The 24704-nt window shown below is 41.2% G+C and overlaps 3 protein-coding genes across 3 annotated transcripts in view; 1 reads left to right on the forward strand and 2 right to left on the reverse strand.

The window, feature by feature from the left end:
- LOC114454872 (CREB-regulated transcription coactivator 3-like) overlaps positions 1-1214 on the forward strand; it is a 26244-nt gene extending 25030 nt beyond the window's left edge. The window contains exon 17 of the transcript XR_003672640.1: positions 1203-1214. The gene's annotated coding sequence lies outside the window, so the exon portion shown is untranslated. The remainder of the gene's footprint in view (positions 1-1202) is intronic.
- LOC114480345 (CREB-regulated transcription coactivator 3-like) lies at positions 926-4766 on the reverse strand. Its single transcript, XM_028474427.1, has 2 exons — positions 3911-4766; positions 926-1072 (listed from the first exon to the last, which is right to left on the reverse strand). Exons 1-2 carry the CDS (start codon positions 4082-4084, stop codon positions 926-928), a joined length of 321 nt encoding a protein of 106 aa, XP_028330228.1. The 5' UTR covers positions 4085-4766.
- A 759-nt stretch (positions 4767-5525) lies between these two features.
- The window catches only part of iqgap1 (IQ motif containing GTPase activating protein 1), a 34491-nt gene continuing 15312 nt past the window's right edge, over positions 5526-24704 (reverse strand). The window contains exons 7-37 of the mRNA XM_028434289.1: positions 23621-23734; positions 23356-23534; positions 23192-23279; positions 22105-22262; positions 21951-22035; positions 21707-21870; positions 21031-21191; positions 20696-20820; positions 20460-20623; positions 18550-18640; positions 16910-17077; positions 16652-16794; positions 16410-16580; positions 16253-16336; positions 16036-16107; positions 15896-15965; positions 14860-15224; positions 14619-14782; positions 14290-14514; positions 13454-13594; positions 11091-11175; positions 10464-10696; positions 10270-10402; positions 10094-10196; positions 9437-9572; positions 9115-9202; positions 8829-9038; positions 7958-8127; positions 6994-7116; positions 6570-6678; positions 5526-5781 (exon numbers count right to left, since the gene is read on the reverse strand). Coding sequence (XP_028290090.1) covers positions 5668-5781; positions 6570-6678; positions 6994-7116; positions 7958-8127; positions 8829-9038; positions 9115-9202; positions 9437-9572; positions 10094-10196; positions 10270-10402; positions 10464-10696; positions 11091-11175; positions 13454-13594; positions 14290-14514; positions 14619-14782; positions 14860-15224; positions 15896-15965; positions 16036-16107; positions 16253-16336; positions 16410-16580; positions 16652-16794; positions 16910-17077; positions 18550-18640; positions 20460-20623; positions 20696-20820; positions 21031-21191; positions 21707-21870; positions 21951-22035; positions 22105-22262; positions 23192-23279; positions 23356-23534; positions 23621-23734 — 4436 coding nt within the window. The 3' untranslated portion in view covers positions 5526-5667. The remainder of the gene's footprint in view (positions 5782-6569; positions 6679-6993; positions 7117-7957; positions 8128-8828; positions 9039-9114; positions 9203-9436; positions 9573-10093; positions 10197-10269; positions 10403-10463; positions 10697-11090; positions 11176-13453; positions 13595-14289; positions 14515-14618; positions 14783-14859; positions 15225-15895; positions 15966-16035; positions 16108-16252; positions 16337-16409; positions 16581-16651; positions 16795-16909; positions 17078-18549; positions 18641-20459; positions 20624-20695; positions 20821-21030; positions 21192-21706; positions 21871-21950; positions 22036-22104; positions 22263-23191; positions 23280-23355; positions 23535-23620; positions 23735-24704) is intronic.

A 24704-nucleotide genomic window follows, 5' to 3' on the forward strand; every position in this document is an offset into this window, starting at 1 on the left:
ACAAATTATTGAGTGATAATGTAAGAGAACAATAATCTGTGTTTTGGCTCTCCTGTTCTTGAGCTCCGTCTCAGGCTGGTGTTGTGTGTGTCACACTTGTTACACACTGTGTGGCGCTGCCTGTAAAGCCACACTAAGATGTTTTCTCGGATGTGTTGAACTGTGTTTTTTGAGGATAAACAGATCTAACGCCCACAGAGAATCAAAGTGATGACGTTCAAACACAGAATTAAGAATGTTCAAAAATGTTTGTGCTTCAGCCTCGCCCTGGGCTATTAACACAAACACACACACAACACAAAAATAAACAATGAAAAAACATGACTTTAAATTATTCATTAAACAAACTTTCTCACTGGATTAAGTTGAACTCAGGCTGAATCGCTCCAATCAGTGAACATTTAAATATCTTCTTTTATGTAAAATAACACAACTCAAGGTGTAAAAAAAATAAAAAATAAAAATCAATTTCACAATATATCAATTTTTGGGGTGCTGATTTTGAACCGCTTTTTTTTTTTTAAATAAATAAAAATAAATATTTTTTTCTTTTTTCCTGATATTTAATCAATATTTTTCTTTTTGTATTTCCACGTTATCGTAGACGTGTGTTTTCTACTGCTGGAGACATTTTCACTTCTCAGCGGAGCAGCCGGACTACTGGGAATGTTTCCCAGCACCTATTCCTACATAAAAACCTTAAAAATTGTGCCACTCTGGTAGATGGCGCCGTAGAACCACTTTGCTGTGCGGCACAGCACCATTTCTATAGAAGCGGACTGACTCAAATCCCAAACAACATGGCTAACAAAATAACAAGGCCTCCACAGTACAAAGCTGACGTTTGGAAATAGTTTGGCTTCCAACTTAAAGGGAGTAAAAACAAGCTTGATAAGTGTGTGTGTGTGTGTGTGTAGTTGTGAGCTCAAAAGTTCAGCAGAGCTTCATCATAGGTTCTCACCTGAAACTCAGTGCTGGTGTTTCCAATCTGGTTGACGTTAGGTAGAGATCCTCCGTAGTACTGAGCTCTAGACTGGGTCAGACGGAGCTGCTGGACCTTCTGAAACTGGACCTGTCAGACAAAAAGGAGGGAATAACACAGTCAGAAACTACATTAATTAAAAACAGAATTAATCAGCAGATAAATCCATGATTATATTCACATATTTAACGATAAAACTGCTGGTGTTCTCTAACAGCAGGAAGCAGTGTGGCTCTATCAGGATAAAATCATACTAATTGTGTTTAATCTGTTAATGAGTTAACCGTTGTCATTAATGGACGTCCAGATATTTGCTCTAATTGCTAAAGACGTCGTAGAGCTCGAGATTTCCTGTGATCGTGGAAAAACACAAACACAAAAATCGGAATTTACATTTTGACATGTTTGTTTTTTTCTCTTTATTTAAAATCAGATCCAAAGTGACACAGAAACGCCTAATGTTGACGGACAATATCACACATGTACACGTTAATTTTTAACAGGAACTGAATGTTTAGAAAATGACATACTTCTGCAAATAATCCCATTTCAAATCTCATGCTAAGTGTGAAGGTTTGAGTAGTGATCATGCTATTCTGAGACTGAAAATGGTTCAGATTAATATGACTGCATTCAAATGTGACAGGTTTATCTGATGGTGCATTAGCTGAACTGGTGATCAGTTTACCTGGTGACACGTCACAGCATAGGCTTCGACAATCACACGCTGTGATTCTCTGGTTGGAGGTAATTAAAGTTTTCACTAATAATGTTTAGGGATATCACACATCTCTATGGGAGTTTTGATACCAAACGATTGGCTGAGGGTTAGCACGTTCAGCTCAGTTTTTTAGCCATTTGTAGTATGAAAACCACATTGGAAAAAAGTGTTCAAGGAGCTCAAAGTGCACTGTTAACATTTAAAATGACATTTCATGAAAAAAAAAAAAGAAAAACAACAATCAATACCACTAAAATTACTATAATGTAAAAAACTGTACAATAGAGAGTCACATAAAATACCATAGGGCCGTTTCTGTACAAAAAAAAGTCCAAACAAAATGAAAGTGCCTTGTTTAGAGTCATCACAGCTTGTGGGAAGCAACTCTTGGAATGACGAGCAGTAGAACATTTGATAGAGTGATTCCTTTTCCCTGAAGGAAGCATTTTAAAGATAGCCCTGGCAGAGTGGCCTGAGTGTCATTCACTATTTGTAAAGCTCCATTTAAGAGTCTGGCTTTATGTATATTAAGTACAGCCAATGGTCCTGCTGGCTGAGTGAACCACTTCATTTAAAGCATCTTTTTCTTTCACAGTGAGATTATTAAACCTCACAGTAATTCAAGACACTCAATTACGCAATAGGCGAAGTTTAAAAGAATCTTAGCATTTGTGGCTAACGTAGCTTTAATGACGTAGTTGTGTGATGTCAGCATAAGGATCTCGCCTTATGTTAATCATTTGAAGCATGTAAAGTATTAAATTAATAAGTAGTTGGCCATTAGTATTAACCATGTTTAGTATGATTTACTGTGCAATAATAAAAAAAAATCTGTCTTTCTTTGTGAGGATATAAATTTCGACCTGATGTTGTTGAAAATTATTTTACAAAATAATATTTCCATTCAAGGAAGTTCCATCATTCTGCGTGATTTTGTTCTAAAAAATAATGAAAATAAAAATGTGGGTTTTACAAAAGTAATTCTGTACTTTCCTTAATCACATAAAATCATTGCTTATGAATGAATGATGTGTTGATGCTCAACGTTTGTCAGAGTGTAGATCAATTTTATGGTTCATTCATTATCACTGGGAGCTTTAAAATGAACATGTTAGCATAGCTGGAGCTAACGGCTAACTAAAACACATCTATATTACTGCAGTCTATACATAGATCTATATCAGCATTGTTGATCCTGTCATTATCAGCTCTGATCAAAGATCTGACGTCATGTGACGCAGTGAAATCTTTGTTCTTCTTCTGTCCTTTTACTATGTTTACGTCGTTCTGAGCTTGCTTCAACCAACCAGGGTTGGATTCCCAGAAGGTTTGTTCAGATGTGACCACACAGACTATGGATCAAATCAAAGGAGGTGGTTCTGGTCCAGGTAACGATGGAGGTCAGAGGTCACAGCCAAACAAAAACAGGAAGTGAAACAAAAGCTTTTTATTGAAAGTGTCTAGAGATACGCTAAATAGTCCCGGGGGCTATGGGTACGTTTCCGGACCTTATCCACATAAACGTACTGAAGGATTCTTCTTTCCAATACCGTGGGTTCGAATCCCACTTTTGACATATACATTTTCTCATTTTTAACAAATTTAACATGGCAAATATGCCTTTAAAAATAGATATCCTACAAAATTAAATATTTTAGGGTTAGGGCTAAAACAAATGGGTTAGCGGGGTAGCTAAAAATACATCTGACAGAACTTTAAGTCACGTGGTGCAACTATCACGTGATCTAAACTGGCCAATGAGGGGTGCAGCGTATGCAGAGTGGCAGTCTATGGATACGTTTAATGGATGTTTACGTTTAGCTATAGCCACAGCTTTTTTTTATTTGAATTTGACAGATTTAACACGTGATAACTGTGATAATTTGTGCTCAGAACCAGTCACAAGATAACGTGATCACCAGTCAAGCCATAAAACTAAAGGTTCGGCATTACAGCTCTGCCTTTTCCTCCTGGTCCAAATAACAATAAACTAAGGCAAATAAACTGTTTCGGGACACTTAGTTTTCAAATCACGCCGTTCATTCAGCGCGCGCGCACACGAAGCGCTGAAGCTGATTGGCTGAGGGGAACAATAACAACAGTAGCACGCCCACCTCTGAGCTCTGACCAATTAGGGCCCAGGTTAATGAGATGATGTGACAGATATAATAAAGTATAAAAATGGTGATGAAGCTGTGGTCACTCACCCTGGACACAGTGAGGTCCGTCATCAGCTGCTCGAAGGCCCGGGTCTCCTCAGCCTGTTTCTGGTTGTGCAGGGCGATCTTCTCGCTGAACTTGCGGGGGTTAGAGCCCCCGGTGCCGGGAGAGCCGGACATGCTGCGGTCGGTGGGTGGGTCAGCGGGAGGAGAAGCGCTCATCCGTGGGTCGACCCGGGCCGAGCTAAGGCTGCTAAGCTAACGCTCCGCTCGGTGCTTAAAGTTGTCCACTTTGAGTCCAATAACACAGAACCAGGCCCGCAGTCAACAACCCGCGCTTTTTAACAAACTTAAACCACTTTCAGTACAAATGGAAACCAATAATGGAGACATTAAACTTCCCAACGGAGAAAACCACTTGTTTGAGTTAGCATGTCGTTAGCAGCCGATGCTAACAACAGCGTCAGACGGAGCATTTAACGGCTGTCATCGTGTCACAGAGACACTAAAGCACACAACTGCTTCACAAACCCACAAACCGATCACAATAACAATAAAAGAAAAGAAAATAAGAGTAAAAGTAGCGAGTCCGTCGTCACAGAAACTACTTGTTCTGCTGAGTGGGTTTAAAGCCGTTTGCTGACTCATCACCGCCCCCTACAGGTAAAAAGACGCACCGCAGCACCACAAACACATTAACACGTGTTTTAAATCCAGAATCCGTTGTTTAAATGAACCCGGGTCCACGGTCACGGCAACAGTGCGCGTGCACGTGTCTCCACGCGCACTTTGTCTCACAGCGCTGCGAGAATCCTGCGTTAATCCACCGGAGATCTTTACAGTAACTACAACTAACCAGTGTTTCCTGTGAATCATCCACAGCTGAAGTCTCGACACGCTCACTGACAGCTCGTGCCCGTGTGCGGGTGCACTGCGCCAGGGACACGACATAGAGCTGCTGCACTTTCTCCGCTGACCGCAGGAGGGCGACAGAGATGCACAACACACGGAAACTCACGTCAAGTTGCACGAATTATCGGATCAACAGACATGCAATGTTGATTAATATATCATTAATGCAGAACAGGATTGGGTCCAATATTTTTCTCTTCATTAATGTTCTGAGAAAAAAAAGTAAATTTTTTTTTTTTTTTACAGAATTCTGACTTTAAACTCAGACCATTCATAATAATAACCAATATTTGGTTTTATTCAGTTCTCTTCCATACAATATGACTGATCTTTACTTTTTTAAAACTGTGTTTCCCTTGTGAAACATTTTTTTCTGCTTCTGCGATGAAATTATTTTCACACCGAGCATCTTCTTATTCACTGGTCTCTTTTTTGTATACTTTGTGTTATATTTTCTGTAAACTCTGTCAGTATTGTGTTAAGTTTCACGTATGATTCTATCCTAAATATTCTAATTACTTATTTCTAAAGTTTTTAATGCATCATTCAGTTGTTGACTGACAGGACCAGATCTATTCTTTATATGTCTGTGCTTCAATGTTTAAAAACGTATCTTTGTCATTACTTAAAGTGTTTTTTTTAAGACTTGTGAAGCCCATTTCTGTGTAAAATTAGAACAAGGACACTCAGGCTCTGCATCCATGAGGGGGAGGAGCTACATGTTTGTGAAATAAAGACAGGAGCTCAGACCTTTACATAAAACATATATTTAATGAATCAAAGCCCATGCACAGATACAAATATCTTCAGAGAGCTGCAGCTACAGGAAAACAAAGATGATGAATAAACATGGGCAGTGGGTTTGAGTTTGACCTCTAATGACCTCCGACCTTTTATTTCCCGTAAAACTTCTTGTTGAGCAGAAAAATGAGCAGGTTTACGTTGACGGTGGCTCTGTCAAACAGTTTCATCACGGCCACGCCCTCGTACTGCAGTTGCAGTAGGTCCTGAAACAGTGACATCACAGGGTCACATGATGCAGGAAGGACACGCCCCTTTTTATCACAACATGATGTGTCATATTCAGACGCTGAAACACTGTGGGAGAAAAGATCTGCTGCTCCACCTCGCTTTGATATTTATTCACATTAAGAAATGTTTCTTATTGAAGCATCAAATATTAATAATAATCTAACATGGGCAACTGGTGACCCGGGGGCCACATGTGGTCCTTACTCATACAGTATTTTGTGTAGCCCACAAAGTAAACAAACTAAATGACTCCAGAAACACAAAACAAAACATGCAAAATAACAAAATAAATACAAAAGGACAATATAACACACAATATGATACAAGCTTTGTTCTGATAATAAAAATAACAAAATAACAATAAAAATAATAACAATAATAAAACAATACTAAAATAATAACATCAATTATAATAATAATAATAATAAAAATAACAATAATTACAAGAATAACAAAAAAATTACAACAATAAAAATGATAATAAAATTAGAACAATTATAATGAAAAAAATCATGACAATACAAATAACTAATACAAAATAATAACAGCAATAATAATAACAATAAAACTATTAATAATAAACAACAATAGAAAAAAAAAATAGATTATCATGTCTTTTGGGGCGCTTAAAGCACAGACTTAAACATAATCGCTGTCGTATTGCATCATTGTGTGTTTTGTTTTTCCACACTCGTTCATTCTTCATAGAAAACATAAATGGTTACACACATGTGTTGTTAATGTTGTGTAGTTTGAGGCTCACCTGGTACTCCAGCGGTAACGTCTCCAGCAGAACACCCATAAACTTTGCCTTCACGTCAAACACACCCACAGACTCAGACGGAGAAATCTCAAAGATCACGTTCTTAAACCTGAGGGGACACACACACACACACACACACACACACACACACACACACACACACACACACACACACACACACACACACACACACACACACACACACACACACACACACACACACACACACACACACACACACACACACACACACACACACACACACACGACCTCTAACCTTTACAGTCAGACACAAACACATTGTCCTAACACTTCCTGATTATGGTCTGTTGCCAGTACTGTGATCAGGTTCCACTAATGACCAATATCAAATCAATAAAAACAGTTTGAGCAGGTGTGTGTTAGTGGGCGGGGCCTAACTCACTGGTTGGGCTGCAGGTCGTCGATAGAAATCAGGACTCCTTTCTCATGGAGGCGAGAGGCCGTGTACTTCTGAGAAACCTGTTTGCTTTTCTTTGCTTTAGCCTCTCCAGCTTTTTTAGACAACCTGAGGTTAAAGAGATCAAAGAGTCAGTGTAGTGCTTCAACTGGTCACTAATACATTTGGTGACCACACCTCCTGTTCATCAACATGCTGCAGATGAAGCTCCGCCTTCATTTTTACGACATCTGTGCTCACTGTATCACTGGATAACATGACGACCAGTCTGAGTCTAACAGCAGCTGCTCTGTGTGCGCTAGTGCTAGTGCTGTGCCATATGGAAAAATAAATGGTACTTCTCCTTTAAGAATCTTCTCAATGAAGGAATATGACTATGACTTTTGCTACACACAGTATACTGTTGTCACATGTGTAAATGTGTATGTCTTTGTATCTCTAAACTAAACACTTAATGCTCATGTCCGGTGTTAAATGATGTAGATTTAGGCTGGATTTGACCAGTGGGCGTGGCTTCAATAGCTGATGGTGGCTACACAAAGAGGACCTACATCAGTCACGTGGACAGGGAGCCGCTGTTCCTCTAATGGTGCTGTAAACTAGTATCACTGGGTGACGTGAACATGCTACTGCTAAGTAGCAGATTAGCCTGATTCCTCATGTTTAACTACAGAGAACACAGACATTAAATTAGTCATAGAAACCATAGAGGGTTATATTGTACGCTAGACGGTTTTATATCACACTATCATATATATAAAGTTATATCACACTACCATATATATATATATATATATATATATTGTTATATCACACAGCATTATGCGAAGTGTTTCAGGATGTTTTAAGGAGTGTGTGGTCAGATCCCGCCGTTCACTCAGTACACCCACAAACAGGATGCTGATGTAATAATAATATTGATGATGATGGTGATGAAGAGCTTTATTACTTGCTGGCCTTGCTGTTGAGCCCCTCCATGCAGGACCTAATGTAACGGGTGTAGTAGTCACTCTGCTCACTGTAGAACGAGGCCTTAGAGTTTAACGCTGCGTTGGCCTGATTGAGTCGAACCAGCTCAGCTTTTCTCCTCTGACGGTACCTCCTCTGGTTCCTGATGTCCTGCAGTAGGATAGGGTCAAACATCTGGGTTAGCTCCTCCCCCTCCTCCCTGAGCTCATGTGACATGATGTGGCATTGGGCTCAATTACATTTTTCAGTTACAAATATGTTTACAATTACCCATGTTTAATTACAATCCAATTACAAATATTTTTCATTCTCAGAAAGTCAATTAGCATTACATTCTCAATTATTAAAGTTCAATAACAATCACAATTACCAAGCCTGAAATAAATAACCTAATAAAAGTTATTTTTATATTTATGATAGCGGGTCTTAAATCAGCTGGAAAACACTCTAAAAACAAATATCTATGATTTAATTTCTTTGCTATCTATTTTAATATTTATGGTGTTGGCATTTGAGCCTTTTTTGTGTCACTATACCACTATATTTATATATATATTTTTTTCAATGCTAAAATGTGTGAAAGCTTGATATGAAACATGTTTTAATAAATTGTTAAAACTATAACATGGTTACCCAGTTTTGCATTAAATCATAATTGACAAATTTTGTAGAATTTTCATGGTAATAATTATAATTACAAAGTTAATTATCTAAACTCAATTATGACTAAACTATGATTATGACAGCAACAGATTTTTAGAATTACAACTTTGCCATAATTGTAATAAATCATGATTTACGCGATCACAATTGTGACCCTGTGATGATAATGATGGTGATGATGATGAGACCTTGGAAATGTCATTGATGAGGTCCTGGTATCTGCTCTGTGGGTGGACCTTCCCGAGCTCACTGAGCCTCTCCAGGTTGGAGCAGATCTTCTCTTTCTTCCCCTGGAGACTCAGACTATCGTCCACCACCACCTTGGCCTGCTTCATCTTCTCTGGAGTCTTAGCGTCTCTGATGGCTCGTCTCTGCATGGCTCGCTGGTATTCAGCCTCCTGAGGACACAGCAGCGCTAACGTTTAGCGGAGAGCGGGAGGGCGAGGACAGCCTGGTCCTCAGGGTCACACTGACCTGCTCTGGACTGGCTGTGGACTCCAGGATCTCAGTTAGAGTCTCACCAGGTTGGAACCGGATCACGTCTACGATGAGACGTTTGGTGCTGAAACGCAGCAGAGAGGAGGGGGACATCAGAGACACAACACACAAAACACAACAATAGCACAAAAAGCAAAAAAAAAAACACAAAAAACTACAAAACTTACTAAAAACTATAATTAAACAAAAAACACCAAAAACTACACAAAATAAACTAGAAATTACTAAAAATACAGAAAGTGGCCCTAAGAAGCCCTCCCCCCCCCCCCCCCCCTCCTCCACTGGTTCCCACACTTACTTCAGCAGTAAAGTCTTTGCGTCTGTCTCTGCATTTTCTTCTCCGTGGACGTCAAACTTGTTGGTGAGAGTCAAAGAAACTTCAGTTTTACCCATTAGTTCTTTGTTAGGGTCGTCTGCAGGGAGGGGGTTCTCACCTAAAATACACACACACACTACACAGTCACACACTTAAAGAACCAATAGAAACATCCCATAATATTTGAGCTGATACTTTACTGAGAACTTAAGTCAAAGTCATTATTATTATTATTATTATTATTATTATTAATAATAATAATAATAATAATAAAAATAATATAAATAATAATAAATTAAGGTCTGAGTTGAACTGCTGGAATGTTGTTTACATGAGAATCAAAAACTGAAAAATTCAATTTTATTTATCTTTTTAATTAGTTTTATTTATATTATCTAGATTTTACACAATGTTTCATAACTCATGGTGTCCCTAATATTATCCTATCTTATATTAGTGTTTCCAATTCTATCTATACTTACTGTTATTTGTTTATTTATTTTGTTACTTCCAACCTGGTAGATCACATCTTTTTGAAGTATTAACAAAGTTGTAATAAAATCTCATCCAGTAATCCTAATCTAATGCTAACTTATTCTATTCTATCTACAGACCAATCAGACACAGACGGACACTGACCAATCAGAGCCTCCACGGTAGGAACCTCCCCCAGGTCTTCCAGCAGCTCATGGATGGGGTCGTTATGGTCTGGAGCGATGGCGTCCTGGTGGTCCAACAGCAGCTGATTGGACAAGACACTGATGTTAGAATGAGACACACACAGATGTGATGTGTGTGTGTTAGCGTGCACTGACCGTGTGTGTGTTGATCATCTCTCCTATTGAGATGTAAATCACCGGTTTGGTGAGAGTCACCAGGTCAGAATACTGGTCCACGTTAAACTTTTCCTCCAGAGACGGGACGTCACACGCTGACAGGAAGTAACGCCTGTGGAGCTTTAGAGTTAGAGAAGGAGGAAGGGAGGAGCCTATGGGTGGGCGGGGCTGACCTGAACTTGAGGTGTGAGGCACTCAGGTACTCGTTGATGGGGTTAAGGTGGGCGTTGTCTCCGAGGAACATCTTGTTTGAGGCAGCGTGCTGCAGCATCTTAGCGATGGAGCCCAGGTTCCTGCGCTGCTCCATGGTCAGCTGACCCCCTGCCGACACCTCGATGATGTCGAAAGCGTCCGGCGCCACAATGGCCGGGTTCATGTAGCGGTAATAGAGCAGGTTCCCCACGATCTGAGACGGGCCCACAAACACACACTCAGAGAACAGAACGTGACCTCTGAACTTAAACCAGTGTGATGCGCCTGTCGCTTTAAGGAGGTTATTTTACTTTAGAATGCAGCGTCACAGTGACGTGGGGTTTAGGTTTCAGAGGGAAAGGAAACATGGAAACATAGAAACATGGACGCCGAGGAGCAGAGAGAAGGAAGGCTCACCTAAGGCTCCGCCCAGCGCGGGAAAGACGGAGCTGATGGAAGAGAGCAGGAAAACCAGTAGAGCACAGAGAGAGAGAAGAGGAGCAACGATCCAGACTTTAGGAGATACTTTCACAGCAGAACCAGCCCATCATCATCATCATCATCAGATGATCAATAAAAAAAGAGGATTTGATCATTGAATGATTCACCTTCAGCAGCTCGTCTTCAGTCGCATCTGGAAACTTCTCATGTAGAGAGTCCTTCAGAACTTTGGAGATGAACCTCATCCCGTACCTGACACATACAGATGGTAGATGTGTTTCCTTTACAGTTTTTCACAAAATGAAAGCAATATTTCAATAGTTTTGTTTTGAAGCCTAGTAACCCTGGTGAAATCTCATCCTGTGAGATCTTTCTGCAGGAAGATGGACACTCCAAACCTCCTTAGAACACTGCATTCCTTTGGTGTTTCACGTCTAATGTGGCAAAAATCATTTTTAAGTCTAATGCTAAGAAATGTCTGGGTCTCCTCTTCTCTCTACATGTACCGCGCCATGTTTTTTCAGAAAGTGGTCATTTGACCAGTTACATCACGTCCTGTGAAAAAGTGTTTCCATGGAAACGTCTGAAAAACCCCCTCATGGAAGAATAAAACCTTTTTAGCAATATTTGAGTGTTAGCGAGAAAATCACAGACTGTTGAACAGTCTGAGCGTGTAAGCGGTGCGTACTGTTTAAGGGAAAGTAAAGGTCCCTTAGGAGAGCTCTTCTTCTCTGCTTCACTGTCAACTACCAAACCTCAGAGTTGGAACTGTCGCCCCCTGCAGTCACGGATTTATTTTATCATCTTTCTGTAAACAAAGGAGGTTTACAACATCTTAAACTTTTCCTGTTTAGATCAACCAAAAAGCTGCTAAATGATCTAAAAATCAGGCTGAATGTTTCACTCCAATAGAAAACAATGGGATGTTTACAGGCAGTGGGGCCGTGTGACATCATCAATCGTGTGATATCAAGATGGAGGAACACAGGCTCTAAAACTGTAAAGTAGTCCCATTTCTAAAAGGAAATAAATTTAATATGGTGGATAATACTGTGTTTTGTTAGGCATAAATCTACTAATGGCATTTCAAAGATTTTAGGCCACATTTGTAAAAACAGTGGAGAATCCATTTTAAAAAAATAAAAGAAGAGGAATAAGTGAAAACAGGTTAAAAAAAATTTAACTTAATATGGCAAATCAAATTTTACTAAAAATGGTCATTTACCTGATCAACTGGAATAAAAAAAAGAAAAACTGTTATTTAAATGACGAAAGAGTATACAAACAAGTGCAAATGGTGTATATTTGGTATAACAGGGTATATGCAAGAACCCTGAGATTAATTTCAATACCTTTTTAAGACTTTTTAAAAAACCTTACAAAAAAATGTAAGACCTTGTCGCCACTTTAAGCTGTTGTTAGCAACACATCTTTAACAGTTGTAGTTTGCAATTTAACAGAAATGATGAAAGCTGAGAAGCAATAAAACTTGAAAGAATAACTTAAACTAAAGGCAGGTTTATTGACATTCCCCTCAGGTCACAACAAGCAACAACAGTTATTCAAGGCCAACTGGCAGAAAACAAGAACTTATTACAACATGATCAAAATTTAGGACATGTGCCTGAGATTGTGTGATTTGCTTTCCATCAGCTTCTCTGTGTCCACCAGCTCTTTGACAAATTAGGTAAATTAACATTGGGACCATCCATACTGACAGAGACAAACTGCCTCACATTCAGTTTAGCAACACACGCCTGAGTTAATGTATGACATTTATGAATTTCTTTTGTTTGCTCTTGAAATACACAGGCATTGAAATCAAATGTATCCATGTAGCACGTTTCAAACATAAAATTGCACCATAAATGCCTCCCACACACGCGCGCACACACACACAGTGACGTGCCGTGAGCACTAGGGTTGGGTAGACAGGGCGGTGCAAATCGAGACCACCAATGTCAACACCAATGACAATTCCATATGTTTCTGCTGACAAGTGTTAACTAAACAAAATCAACATCGTAAAACACCATTAAAGAAACAAACAATTATTTAATATAGCCTCCATACTCTCCCAACAAGATATATCTCATGACACGGCAGCGCATCCGTTGTTTGTGTTGGAAATGTTACCAGGTGGTCGTGTTGCTGGTGGACCACAGAAATCGACAGCTGCTGCTGTCTGAGGCCAACAGCAGTCTTCCTCCCATTTTTGTTTTCTTCTCGTCTGTTTTAGCGCCAGAACATTCGCTGTCACGTAACGTTGCACCTGTACACGTGTGGTCCCGAGACAATCTAGCTCCGAGTACGCAACAGAGTGAAAGCTAGAATACCAATAAAATTTAATACCTCAGAAAATCGAGATTAAGATTTTTTAATACTTTTTAAGGGCCTTAATTTTCCCACAATTGATTGATCAACTTTTAATACTTTTTAAGACCCTGCGGACACCCTGCATGAAACGGTTAAAAACAAATAAAAGTGATGAAAAGTGTGTGTAAAGCGTTTGAAAGTGTGCAAATCTTACGGGATCTTGTCAACGGACACGACGATGGCTGAGAGGAACTTGTCGGTGATGCTCTTCATGTTTTTGATGGAAGCTTCTAAACGTGTCCTCACCTCCTCGTGAGCCATGGCCTGCTCTGGGGTCACATCGTAGGGGAGCTTACTGTAATACACACACACACACACACACACACACACACACACACACACACACACACACACACACACACACACACACACACACACACACACACACACACACACACACACACACACACACACACACACACACACACACACACACACACACACACACACACACACACACACACACACACACACACACACACACAGTCTGTGTCTGTTCACTGCCAGCACACACACTTTAAGAGGTGTTTAAGGACTGTCAGAAAGAATCCAAACACTCTCGGTTTATGATGTTTTTTGGTGTCAGTTTTGTCATCAATTTGTGTGTTTTTAATGTTATTGTGTAACTTTGTAGTTGTGTTGCATGTGTTTATTTACTTTGTTTTTTTGTGTGTATTTTGTTGTTGTTTTGTGTTAGTCTTCTACTCCAAACCACAGAGACCAGTCCCACATGTTAAGTTAGCTTAGCACGTAGCAGCCCTGGCTGAGCAAGGTCAAAGGGAAAAGGGGCGGGGCGTTTGGAAGAAATACGAAAAGGCTACACAATGTTTTTGTTTTTCTGTCAGTTTTATGTATTTTTGTTATTTGTGTGTGGTTTCGTTCAATGGGAAATCCTGCTCCAAGACTAATCAGTTACTGGTTTTTAAGAATCGTTAGTGTTTGGCTGAGCACGTGACATGTGAGGCAGTTGCATGTTCCCTGAGGTCTGACCTGGCCTCTCCGGTCTGCGTCTCCATCTGGTTCACCCAGCTCTTGTAGATGTCCACCGGGTCAGTCTTGATGTTCAGCGTCTTGTCGTCCATGATCTCCTTCACCACCGGAGCCAGGATCTGTCTGAGGGCGTTCTGACCTCGGGCTCCTCGGTGGAAGCTCACCACCATCTTGATGACGGTCGGGTTCCCCGTGACAATCTCCTTCATCTGGTCCACTTTGGACCTGCAGAAGGTTCAGGAGCACACAGAGAGGAGGGAAGGGTCAGGGTTTAGGAGGTCTGTGAGGGATCAGGAGGGGAGGATCAGGAGAAGGGGGAGTAGTCTCACTTGATCTCCTCCTGCAGGGCGGTCTTGAAGAGCTTGAGCAGCAGGTATTCCTCCCTCTGGTTGGAGGCGTAGTTGTAGAGGGTGAAGATCACAGAGTCCATGAACTTGGTGGATTTGTTCTGAGGCATCTGGAAGATCAGCTTGGCCAGGTATGTGGGGTTGGTCTGTGAAGAAGGAGAAGTTTGGACAGGATGAAGCTCCACAAAGCCCTAACGTTTCCCAGTGTGGTCCCAGTGGTCACCTGTAGAAGGTAGAAAAGGTACTGGTAGGCCTCCAACTTCAGCCTCTTCTCTTTGCTGAGAGCCTTCAGACCTCCTCTCTGCTTGGTCATCATCATCATGTCAGACAGCTGACCCTTGTTCTTCTTGGTCAGCTTCCTGCTGTGGGACACCACCTCCTGCAGCGTGATCTTGTTCTTCACCAGCAAGCCGATCTTGATGTCCATCAGATTCAGGTCATTTTCCAGCTGCTGGTTGGATCGGATGTTTTTCACCACCTCCTCACGCAGACGCATCAGCTCCAACTCCTCCTGGAAGTCCTGGTCGCTGTGGTCCAGGAGGTGGACAAACTTCCTCACCACCGCCATGGGCGGGTCTTCAGCGTTAACTGAGGACACATTTCACAGTAAGGAAGATCAGACCAGATGTGATGAGACACAAGGTCGGTGTCTGTATGTGTCTGTAGGTGTTAGTATGTGTCAGTAATGGTCGGTTTGTTTCAGTAGGTGTTGGTATCTGTCGGTAATGGTCGGTAGGTGTTGGTATCTGTCGGTAATGGTCAGTAGGTGTTGGTATCTGTCGGTAATGGTCAGTAGGTGTTGGTATCTGTCGGTAATGGTCGGTAGGTGTTGGTATCTGTCGGTAATGGTCGGTAGTTGTTGGTATCTGTCGGTAAATGGACTTGATTTTGGTAAATGGACTTGATTTTATATAGCGCTTTATCACCACACTGAAGCAGTCTCAAAGCGCTTTTACATATCAGCTCATTCACCCAATCACTCTCACATTCACACACCAGTGGGACAGGACTGCCATGCAAGGCGCTAGTCGACCACTGGGAGCAACTTAGGGTTCAGTGTCTTGCCCAAGGACACTTCGACACATAGTCAGGTACTGGGATCGAACCCTCAATCTCTCGATCAGAAGACGACCCACTACCACCTGAGCCACGGTCGGTAGGTGTTGGTATCTGTCGGTAATGGTCGGTATGTTTCTGTAGGTGTCAGTATGTGTCATATTGGTGGCTGACAGAGCTTTAAATAAAGACATCTGACATACTCAGTGTTTTGTAGTCGTCCCGAGCTTTGTTGGCTCTGATGAACGCTTGAATCTTCACCACGTCTTTGATCTAAAGGACAAAGATGGAGACGATGAGCACAGGAAGTGCTGAACAACCACTGCGAGAGTTCTCCACTCACGTGATCTTTGAAGTACTTCAGACGGTCATTGTACTTCTTCTGAGCTTGATGCATTCGAACCATGGACTGGATCTGAGAAACACAAAGGCTCTCAGCTTGTGGTTTGGGACCCAAAAATGTGACGTAGGAAAACCTCAAAGATCTAAAAGCTAAAGGATGGTGTGCTTTTATTTTGAAGGGTCTGTGCAGACTACAATCAAAGTTAGCATTGACGCACCTTGATGGCCTCGTCCGTGTGATCTTTGAGGAACTGTTTGCGGTCTTTGAACTTCTTCTTCTGTTGGTAGCCTTTCCAGTGAGCCTGAGGGCGGAGCTTAGGTCAGATCAACAACAGGAACAGCACAGCTGAAGTCGGAGCAACTAAGGCTACTCACCTGGATGCAGGTCACAGCTGGTTCCTGGGACTGCAGGAAGTCCATCCTCTCCTTCAGGCCCCTCCTCACCAGGAAGCCTCGGCAGCGAGCCTGCAGCTTGGTGATCAGCGCCTCGTTGGCCAACCACAGCTGCTCACGGTTGTAGGCGGTGGTCACGCCCGAGACCACACCCTGACAGAGGGGGCGGAGTTATAGCTGGAGTGTTGGAGGTAAAATGACGAAGTGTTGGAGCGTGACGGTACCTGGACATCATCCTTGTTGAGCTGCGTGTTGTTCTGAACGAATCCTTCCGGTTCCTTCCAGGTTCCTTCCTCCGTCAGCAGGTTGTAGTAAAAATCATGGCCGCCTCTAACCCAGTGCTTCACCCACTCACTTCCATTGTCACCTGTAAGTATTACAGACTTTATACAAATACCACTATTTTATTAAAAGATTACATTCTTTTTCCACTGTTCATGATTCCATTAATACGTTGTAGTTGTAAATAAACATTTTCCCACCTTCTTTCTTCTTCTCCTCTTTAATCTGAGACAGGTTGTCCTGGTAGGTCTGAGAACACTCCGAGGTGACCCCGTAGAGTCCCGCTCCAGGATTCCTCAGAGCGCTGAGAGTCTGAGCGGCGTCGCCTCCATCCACCGCCTTGTTGATGCCCTGCATCGCCTGAGAGACTGAAAGCAAGCACAGAGTAGAGGGAAAATTTGTTAGCTCTGTTAGCTTTAACCAAGAGGAACCTGTTAGCTCTGTTAGCTTTAACCAGGAGGAACCTGTTAGCTCTGTTAGCTTTAACCAAGAGGAACCTGTTAGCTCATTAGCTTTAACCAAGAGGAACCTGTTAGCTCATTAGCTTTAACCAAGAGGAACCTGTTAGATCATTAGCTTTAACCAAGAGGAACCTGTTAGCTCTGTTAGCTTTAACCAAGAGGAACCTGTTAGCTCTGTTAGCTTTAACCAAGAGGAACCTGTTAGCTTTTACCAGGAGGAACCTGCTAGCTCGTTAGCTTTGACCAGGAGGAACCTGTTAGCTCTGTTAGCTTTAACCAGGAGGAACCTGTTAGCTCTGTTAGCTTTAACCAAGAGGAACCTGTTAGCTCATTAGCTTTAACCAAGAGGAACCTGTTAGCTCTGTTAGCTTTAACCAAGAGGAACCTGTTAGCTCGGTTAGCTTTAACCAGGAGGAACCTGTTAGCTCGTTAGCTTTAACCAGGAGGAACCTGTTAGCTCGTTAGCTTTAATCAGGAGAACCTGTTAGCTCGTTAGCTTTTACCAACAGGAACCTGTTAGCTCGTTAGCTTTGACCAACAGGAACCTGTTAGCTCGTTAGCTTTAACCAAGAGGAACCTGTTAGCTCGTTAGCTTTACCAAGAGGAACCTGTTAGCTCGTTAGCATTAACCAAGAGGAACCTCTTAGGTTGTTTAGCTTTAACCAGGAGGAACCTGTTAGCTCTGTTAGCTTTAACCAAGAGGAACCTGTTAGCTCATTAGCTTTAACCAGGAGGAACCTGTTAGCTCTGTTAGCTTTAACCAGGAGGAACCTGTTAGCTCTGTTAGCTTTAACCAAGAGGAACCTGTTAGCTCATTAGCTTTAACCAAGAGGAACCTGTTAGCTTGTTAGCTTTACCAAGAGGAACCTGCTAGCTCGTTAGCATTAACCAAGAGGAACCTGCTAGCTCGTTAGCATTAACCAAGAGGAACCTCTTAGCTTGTTTAGCTTTAACCAGGAGGAACCTGTTTGCTCATTAGCTTTAACCAACAGGAACCTGTTAGCTCGTTAGCTTTACCCAGCAGGAGTGGGAGAACTTGTTAGCTCATTAGCTCTGTTAGCTTTAACCAACAGGAACCTGTTAGCTTGTTAGCTTTAACCAGGAGGAACCTGTTAGCTCTGTTAGCTTTAACCAGGAGGAACCTGTTAGCTCTGTTAGCTTTAACCAGGAGGAACCTGTTAGCTTGTTAGCTTTACCCAGCAGGAGTGGGAGAACTTGTTAGCTCATTAGCTCTGTTAGCTTTAACCAACAGGAACCTGTTAGCTTGTTAGCTTTAACCAGGAGGAACCTGTTAGCTCTGTTAGCTTTAACCAGGAGGAACCTGTTATCTCATTATCTTAAATCAGGAGAGTGTACATCTTTAGTGTGTGTAAACCTACACATAAAGGCTTCCTGTGTGTCCTGATTAGCCTTTAAAATACTGTCCTGGATCTCATCCAACCACAGCACGGCAGACGAGTCCTGGGTTTCCTGTACGGAGAGGTCAGAGGTCACACAAACACACTGTAGGAAAGCACTTGATAGGCTAACATCATGTCTGTTCATTGTATTGTTCATTAAGCAGAAATATCCAGGAAAAAATATTTATAAATATTATAGCTAAAACAACAACTTCCAGTTAAATTTTTCTAAAGATATATTTTCATTTAGATTCATGACATTGAATAAAAACAGCTACACTTCAATGCTTTAGTTATTCCTCCTGTGACAGTAAGAAATATGCTAAATAAATATAAAGTATTTGTTTTGATAGAAAATAAGTCTTTATTAGCCTGCAAACTAACAATGGATGATAATAAAATAAATAAAACCAAAGAACAGATTATTCAAAGGCAAAACATAAACCGTACCAAAAATAACATTTTCTATAAAACATGTAATAATCACCTGACATGACATTACATGACTCTGCCTGTAGATGGCGGTGTGTGCCACAATATGCCTTTCTGCAGCTGAGTGAGTCGCCCACTTAATATGTGTGTGTGTGTGTGTGTGTGTTATTCTGTTATTGTGTAATTGTGTAAAAAAAGGAAGTAAGAAAAATGCTAAAACTCGAAGAAAGAAAAACAACTAATACACTTCTAAATACAAGTCTGTGGCAGATAAAATTTAAACTGAAATTATTTTAATGTAAAGGGATGAAAGAATAAGAAAAAATTTATCCTTTAAAAATTGTTCAGCAGTAAAATATTAAAAAGTATTAAAATCATTGGTAGATTTAGATGTGATTCAGCCTCTAATGAACTGTCTCATGACTGTTTAATGTAAAACGTTAGAGGCTCATAGTTTGAATATTTGTATATTTTAATAAAGCTGTTACATATCCTTCAGCAGGAACCGGTTTTTGAAGCTTTTTATTGGTTGGTTTTCATTCTTTACTCTCACATTTAAACACTCACTGCATTCAGCTTCTTTAAAACATTACATTTACTGAGTTTGATCCAAAACATGAACAAAACTAAAAAGTCACAATCTATAAACAACTCAGATAAATGTATGAAGGTTCACATTCTTATGCTTTTGTTCTACTTTTACTTTGTGTGTTTTTTAATTAATTGTGAATTTTTAGAGCCATTTTGTGTTTTTGTTGCGATTTTGTGTTTATCAGTGTTTTTTTGATTAATTTTGTGCATTTATTGAGTGAATTTTTGTGCATTTCCGTCATGGTTTTGTGCATTTTTGTTGTCATTTTTTTAGTGTTTGGTTGTATCTTGCACTTCTGTTGTTGTTTTGTGATTTTTTTGTTTCTAATGTTTTTGTTCTATGTACATTTTATGTGTTTTTGTTATGGGTTTAATGTCATTTCTTGCTTTTCTGTTTTGTGCATTTTTGTTGTTGTTTCTCTAGTTTGTGTCGTCGTTTTATGTGCATTTATTGTGGGTTTGTGTGTTTTTGTTATCGTTTTGATGTTATGTCTTGAGTTTCTGTTGTTCTTTTGTGCATTTTTGTTGTCTATTGCATTTTTGTTGTTTTATCTGCATTTTTTGTGGTTTTGTGCATTTTTGATGTCATTTCTTGCATTTTGTTGTTGTTCTATGTGCATTGGTTGTGGTTCCTTGAGTTTAACTTTGTTTGTTGTGCATTTATTGTGTTTTTGTTGTCATTTTAATGTAATTTCGTACTCTTCCGTGTGTTGTTTTGTGCATTTTTGTTATTTATAAAGTTTTTGTTGTTTCTTGCGTTTTTGTTGTCGTTTCGTTCATACAGTATTTGTTGTTGTTTCTTGTGTTTCCGTTAGTGTTTTGTGTGCATTTGTTGTGTTTTTGTGTGTATGATGTGTGTATCTTACGTGAGCCTTCTCGCGGCGTGCCTCTAGCAGTTTGTCGTGATAATGTTGTGCGACTGTTTGATCCACGTCACTGAGCTTTGCTGAAGGATTCTGTAGAGCTGATAAAGTCTTTAATGGGTCTCCTTCATCCAGAGCCTCATTGATCAGGCCGATGGCGGCGATGCCTGCAAACACACACACACTCGATTAAACCTGCGTACTGTATATGCGTGTGTGTGTGTGGGTGTGTGTCGTACGTTCATGCTCCTCCACCACACACTGGTTGACCTGGTCGATACAGGCCTGGATGTCGTTCCAGCTCAGATAATCACATCCTTCTTCTCTGCTGGCAGCTTTTAGACGCATCAGCTCGTCCATGTACCTGAGAACACGTTACCGTGGAAACGTCACCATCCCATTCACCTTCACACGATTAAACACATTTGAAAATTTCTCAAATTTAGTTTCCCCTCAGGTGCAGAACGCATCTTTGTTTCACTTTCTCACACCGGGTTTCCTTGTCCTCACTCACGTCTTGCTCACGTTGTGTGGGCGGGGCCTGAGGGCATGTGGGAGGAGCCTGAGCGCTCACCTCTGTGCGTACTCGTCCTCCACGTTGCTGAGCCCAGTGACGGAGCTGCTGAGCTGCTTCCACAGAGCGGTTCTGTCTCCTACGTCCATGGCCTCGTTCATCAGAACCACCGCAGACAGCATCTCCACGGCAACCAGCAGCTCAGGGTGGGACAGACTGCCCTGAGACACACGCACACACTTTATTAGTAACACACACACACAGAGATCCCTGAGACACAACCACATTTTAGTCTACAAAAATAAAAATAATAGACACTCAAAGTGCTTTACATTGATGTGCATTATTCTTTCCCACCACACATAGTGATGGTAAGCTACTACTGTAGCCACAGCTGCCGTGGGCAGACTGACAGAAGTGAACTATAAGCCCCTCCCACCACCACCAACACTCCCTCATACACCACATTCATACTAGACAATGTGGGTGAAGTGTCTTGTTCAAGGACACAAAGAAAATGACTTGGCTAGAGTGGGATTAGAACCCTCAACCTTTTGTTTATTGGACGATCCACTCTACCACTGAGGCACGGGTGCCCCAAAAAACGCAAAAGACAACACACAACAACAACACAAAGACACAAAACAACTAAAAACAACCCATCCCACCCACCCTCCCTCTGAGGGCGTGGTTGGCTCCGTCCCCCCCTCCCTGCTGTGCAGTGATTGGTCCATACCTCCGGGCTCTGTAGTTGCAGACTCAGCAGTTCCCTCTGGTAGAGTTCAGCTGCTCTGGGGTAAACCTCTGGTAGCTGAGCATCAGGATTCATCAGCTCTGTCACCGTCCTCTCAGCCACGCCCACTCTGATGGCCTCATTGATCCTGTCTACGGCCTGGAGCACTGGTTAGACACAGCCACAGAAACATTAGACACGCCCACAGGAACCATTACAACAGCGAGCAGGAGGACAGTTCACTCACTCTTAGAGAAACCTTCTGACATCTCATTGGCTGAGTCCACGCCATTCTGCAGCTCATCTTTGGTCAGCGATTCCCCAGGAGACACCTAAGAGGACACAGACACCTGCTGTGAGCTAACCAACTAACTAAGCCATGAACTAACCTAACTCCCCACCTGCTCCTTGTTCTCCCGCTCCCCCTGCAGCTCCTTCAGGTACCAGCCTTTGTTCTGATGCTGCAGGTTCTGGATGTTCAGACGCTTCAACGACTCCAGGAGTTTGTCCTCGTCTCCCTCGAGGAGGGCGTCCTCAGTCGCCCGCAGGGCCAGGACCACTGTGGACATGGGTTAGTTAGCATGGGTTAACTAGTTAATTATTATTAACCAGGACCACTGTGGACATGGGTTAGTTAGCATGGGTTAACTAGTTAATTATTATTAACCAGGACCACTGTGGACATGGGTTAGTTAGCATGGGTTAACTAGTTAATTATTATTAACCAGGACCACTGTGGACATGGGTTAGTAAGCATGGGTTAACTAGTTAATTATTATTAACCAGGACCACTGTGGACATGGGTTAGTAAGCATGGGTTAACTAGTTAATTATTATTAACCAGGACCACTGTGGACATGGGTTAGTTAGCATGGGTTAACTAGTTAATTATTATTAACCAGGACCACTGTGGACATGGGTTAGTTAGCATGGGTTAACAAGTTAATTATTATTAACCAGGACCACTGTGGACATGGGTTAGTTAGCATGGGTTAACTAGTTAATTATTATTAACCAGGACCACTGTGGACATGGGTTAGTTAGCATGGGTTAACTAGTTAATTATTATTAACCAGGACCACTGTGGACATGGGTTAGTTAGCATGGGTTAACTAGTTAATTATTATTAACCAGGACCACTGTGGACATGGGTTAGTTAGGGAGTGTTGGTTAATAATAATGTGTCGATACCAATCCAGACGTTAGTGCTATATCGGGGGGCACTGAAGGCTGGATCGGTATCGGTCAATACAAACTACTAACTTTTAACACCGATACCATTTACGTTCAATGCCCAGTCCACCAAACACAAACAAATAAGAATTCACCGTGTTTGGTAATCGCGCAGGCCCGGACCTGCTTCTATCTTTTTATAAACACACAGGTATCGGCATGTATCGTATCGGCTGATACCATGCAGCTGGGTATCGGTATCTGGACCAAAAAGGGGCATTAGTTAGCACTAGCTAATAACCAGGTGAGACTCACCATTAACCTGGTTAATGTTCCCTTGTATCTCAGCCTGTGTCAGTAGCTCATCATAAATGTCTCTCTCTGCGTCTACGTTCTCCATCTGCTGTTAGAAACACAACTGTCAGGCCTTTTCAAAATAAAAACCCAGTGTGTTTCTCTCTGTCTCTGTGTGTCCGTACCCGTTTGCGTGAGCGTGCCACCTTTTCTCCCTTGGCCTGGTACAGCGTTTCCTGGTACTGGTTAGCAACGCTAGCGTCCAGGTTGACTAGCATAGCGTTGGGGTTCTGCAGAGCAACCAACGTTCCCTCAGGAACGCCGTGATCCACCGCTTCGTTGATGGCAATGACTGCAGCGTGCACTGAGGAGGAGGAAGGGGAGGGGGCGTGGCTCTGTGAGGTCACATGATTCTACAGGTTAACTAAAGTCAGACTAGAGTTAACTCACGTGCAGCTTCATCCACTGACAGCTCATTGGCCAGAATTCCTCCGATCTTACTGAATGCTGGCATCTGGATCCCATATTTCTCCAGCTCACTCTTCATGTTATTGATCTCCTCCTCTGATAGGAAGACACTATTAATACTGTAGATCAATAAATCATTAGATCATCAATTTGTTCACATGGGACAAAATCCAATCAGAACTACTTTTGTTACGTGGGAGGCGGGACAAGCATGAATATCTTATGGAAATATAGACACGTCAGCACGCTGTAGCAGCCGCTAAGCAACGTGCCTACGTGGCGGCCATCTTGTTTAGGGCAACGTTTCCATTAAAAACAATGCATTTACATTTAAAACAAATCATAACTTTCTCATTTCTCAAACAATTTTCATGCGGTTTAGTTGATAAATCTTTTCGGCTCAAATAACCGTTTAAAAATACATAATAATAAAAACAAATGATAAATAAAAAGTTTTCTGCTTTAAAAATATGAACACATTATAATTACCTTCAAAGTAAAAGCACCCCAGTACTAGTGGGTAAATAAATATTTTGTTTTAATTTGTCTTATCTTATGTAATTATTTTTTTTTAGGTATTTTTGTGTATTTTTCTCTTTGTTTTGTATATTTTTCTGCTGTTACTGTAGTCGCTTTGTGTATTTTTGTCATCCGTGTGTTTTTCTGTCATTCTGCATGTGTTTAGAGCCATGTTTTTGTATTTTATCCATCTGACAAAGTAAAAATGTGTGTTATTAATACAGAACATTTGATTACAATAAAAAAAAAACAAAATCATTATTTGACTAAAATGTTAAATTAATTTAGTTGACTAAAACTTAGCAGCATTTTAGTCCAGATTAACACTGATTTTGAGTGAAATCATGAGAAAGATATGACATTCATCCTGTTTTCAGGTGAAAAATAGTGTATAAATGTGTGTTATTGTTCTAAAACATGAATGAGAGGGATTTACAAGTCATGCTGGAGCCTGAATTGTTTTTTTTTTTTTTTTTCAAACGGTTCACGTTGCTTTTTCTGATCTTAAAAGTGAATTCCACGTTTTCTGTGATGATAGAAAAACAGA

Source organism: Gouania willdenowi, chromosome 3 (assembly GCF_900634775.1).
Source record: "Gouania willdenowi chromosome 3, fGouWil2.1, whole genome shotgun sequence".
Lineage (NCBI taxonomy): Eukaryota > Metazoa > Chordata > Actinopteri > Blenniiformes > Gobiesocidae > Gouania > Gouania willdenowi.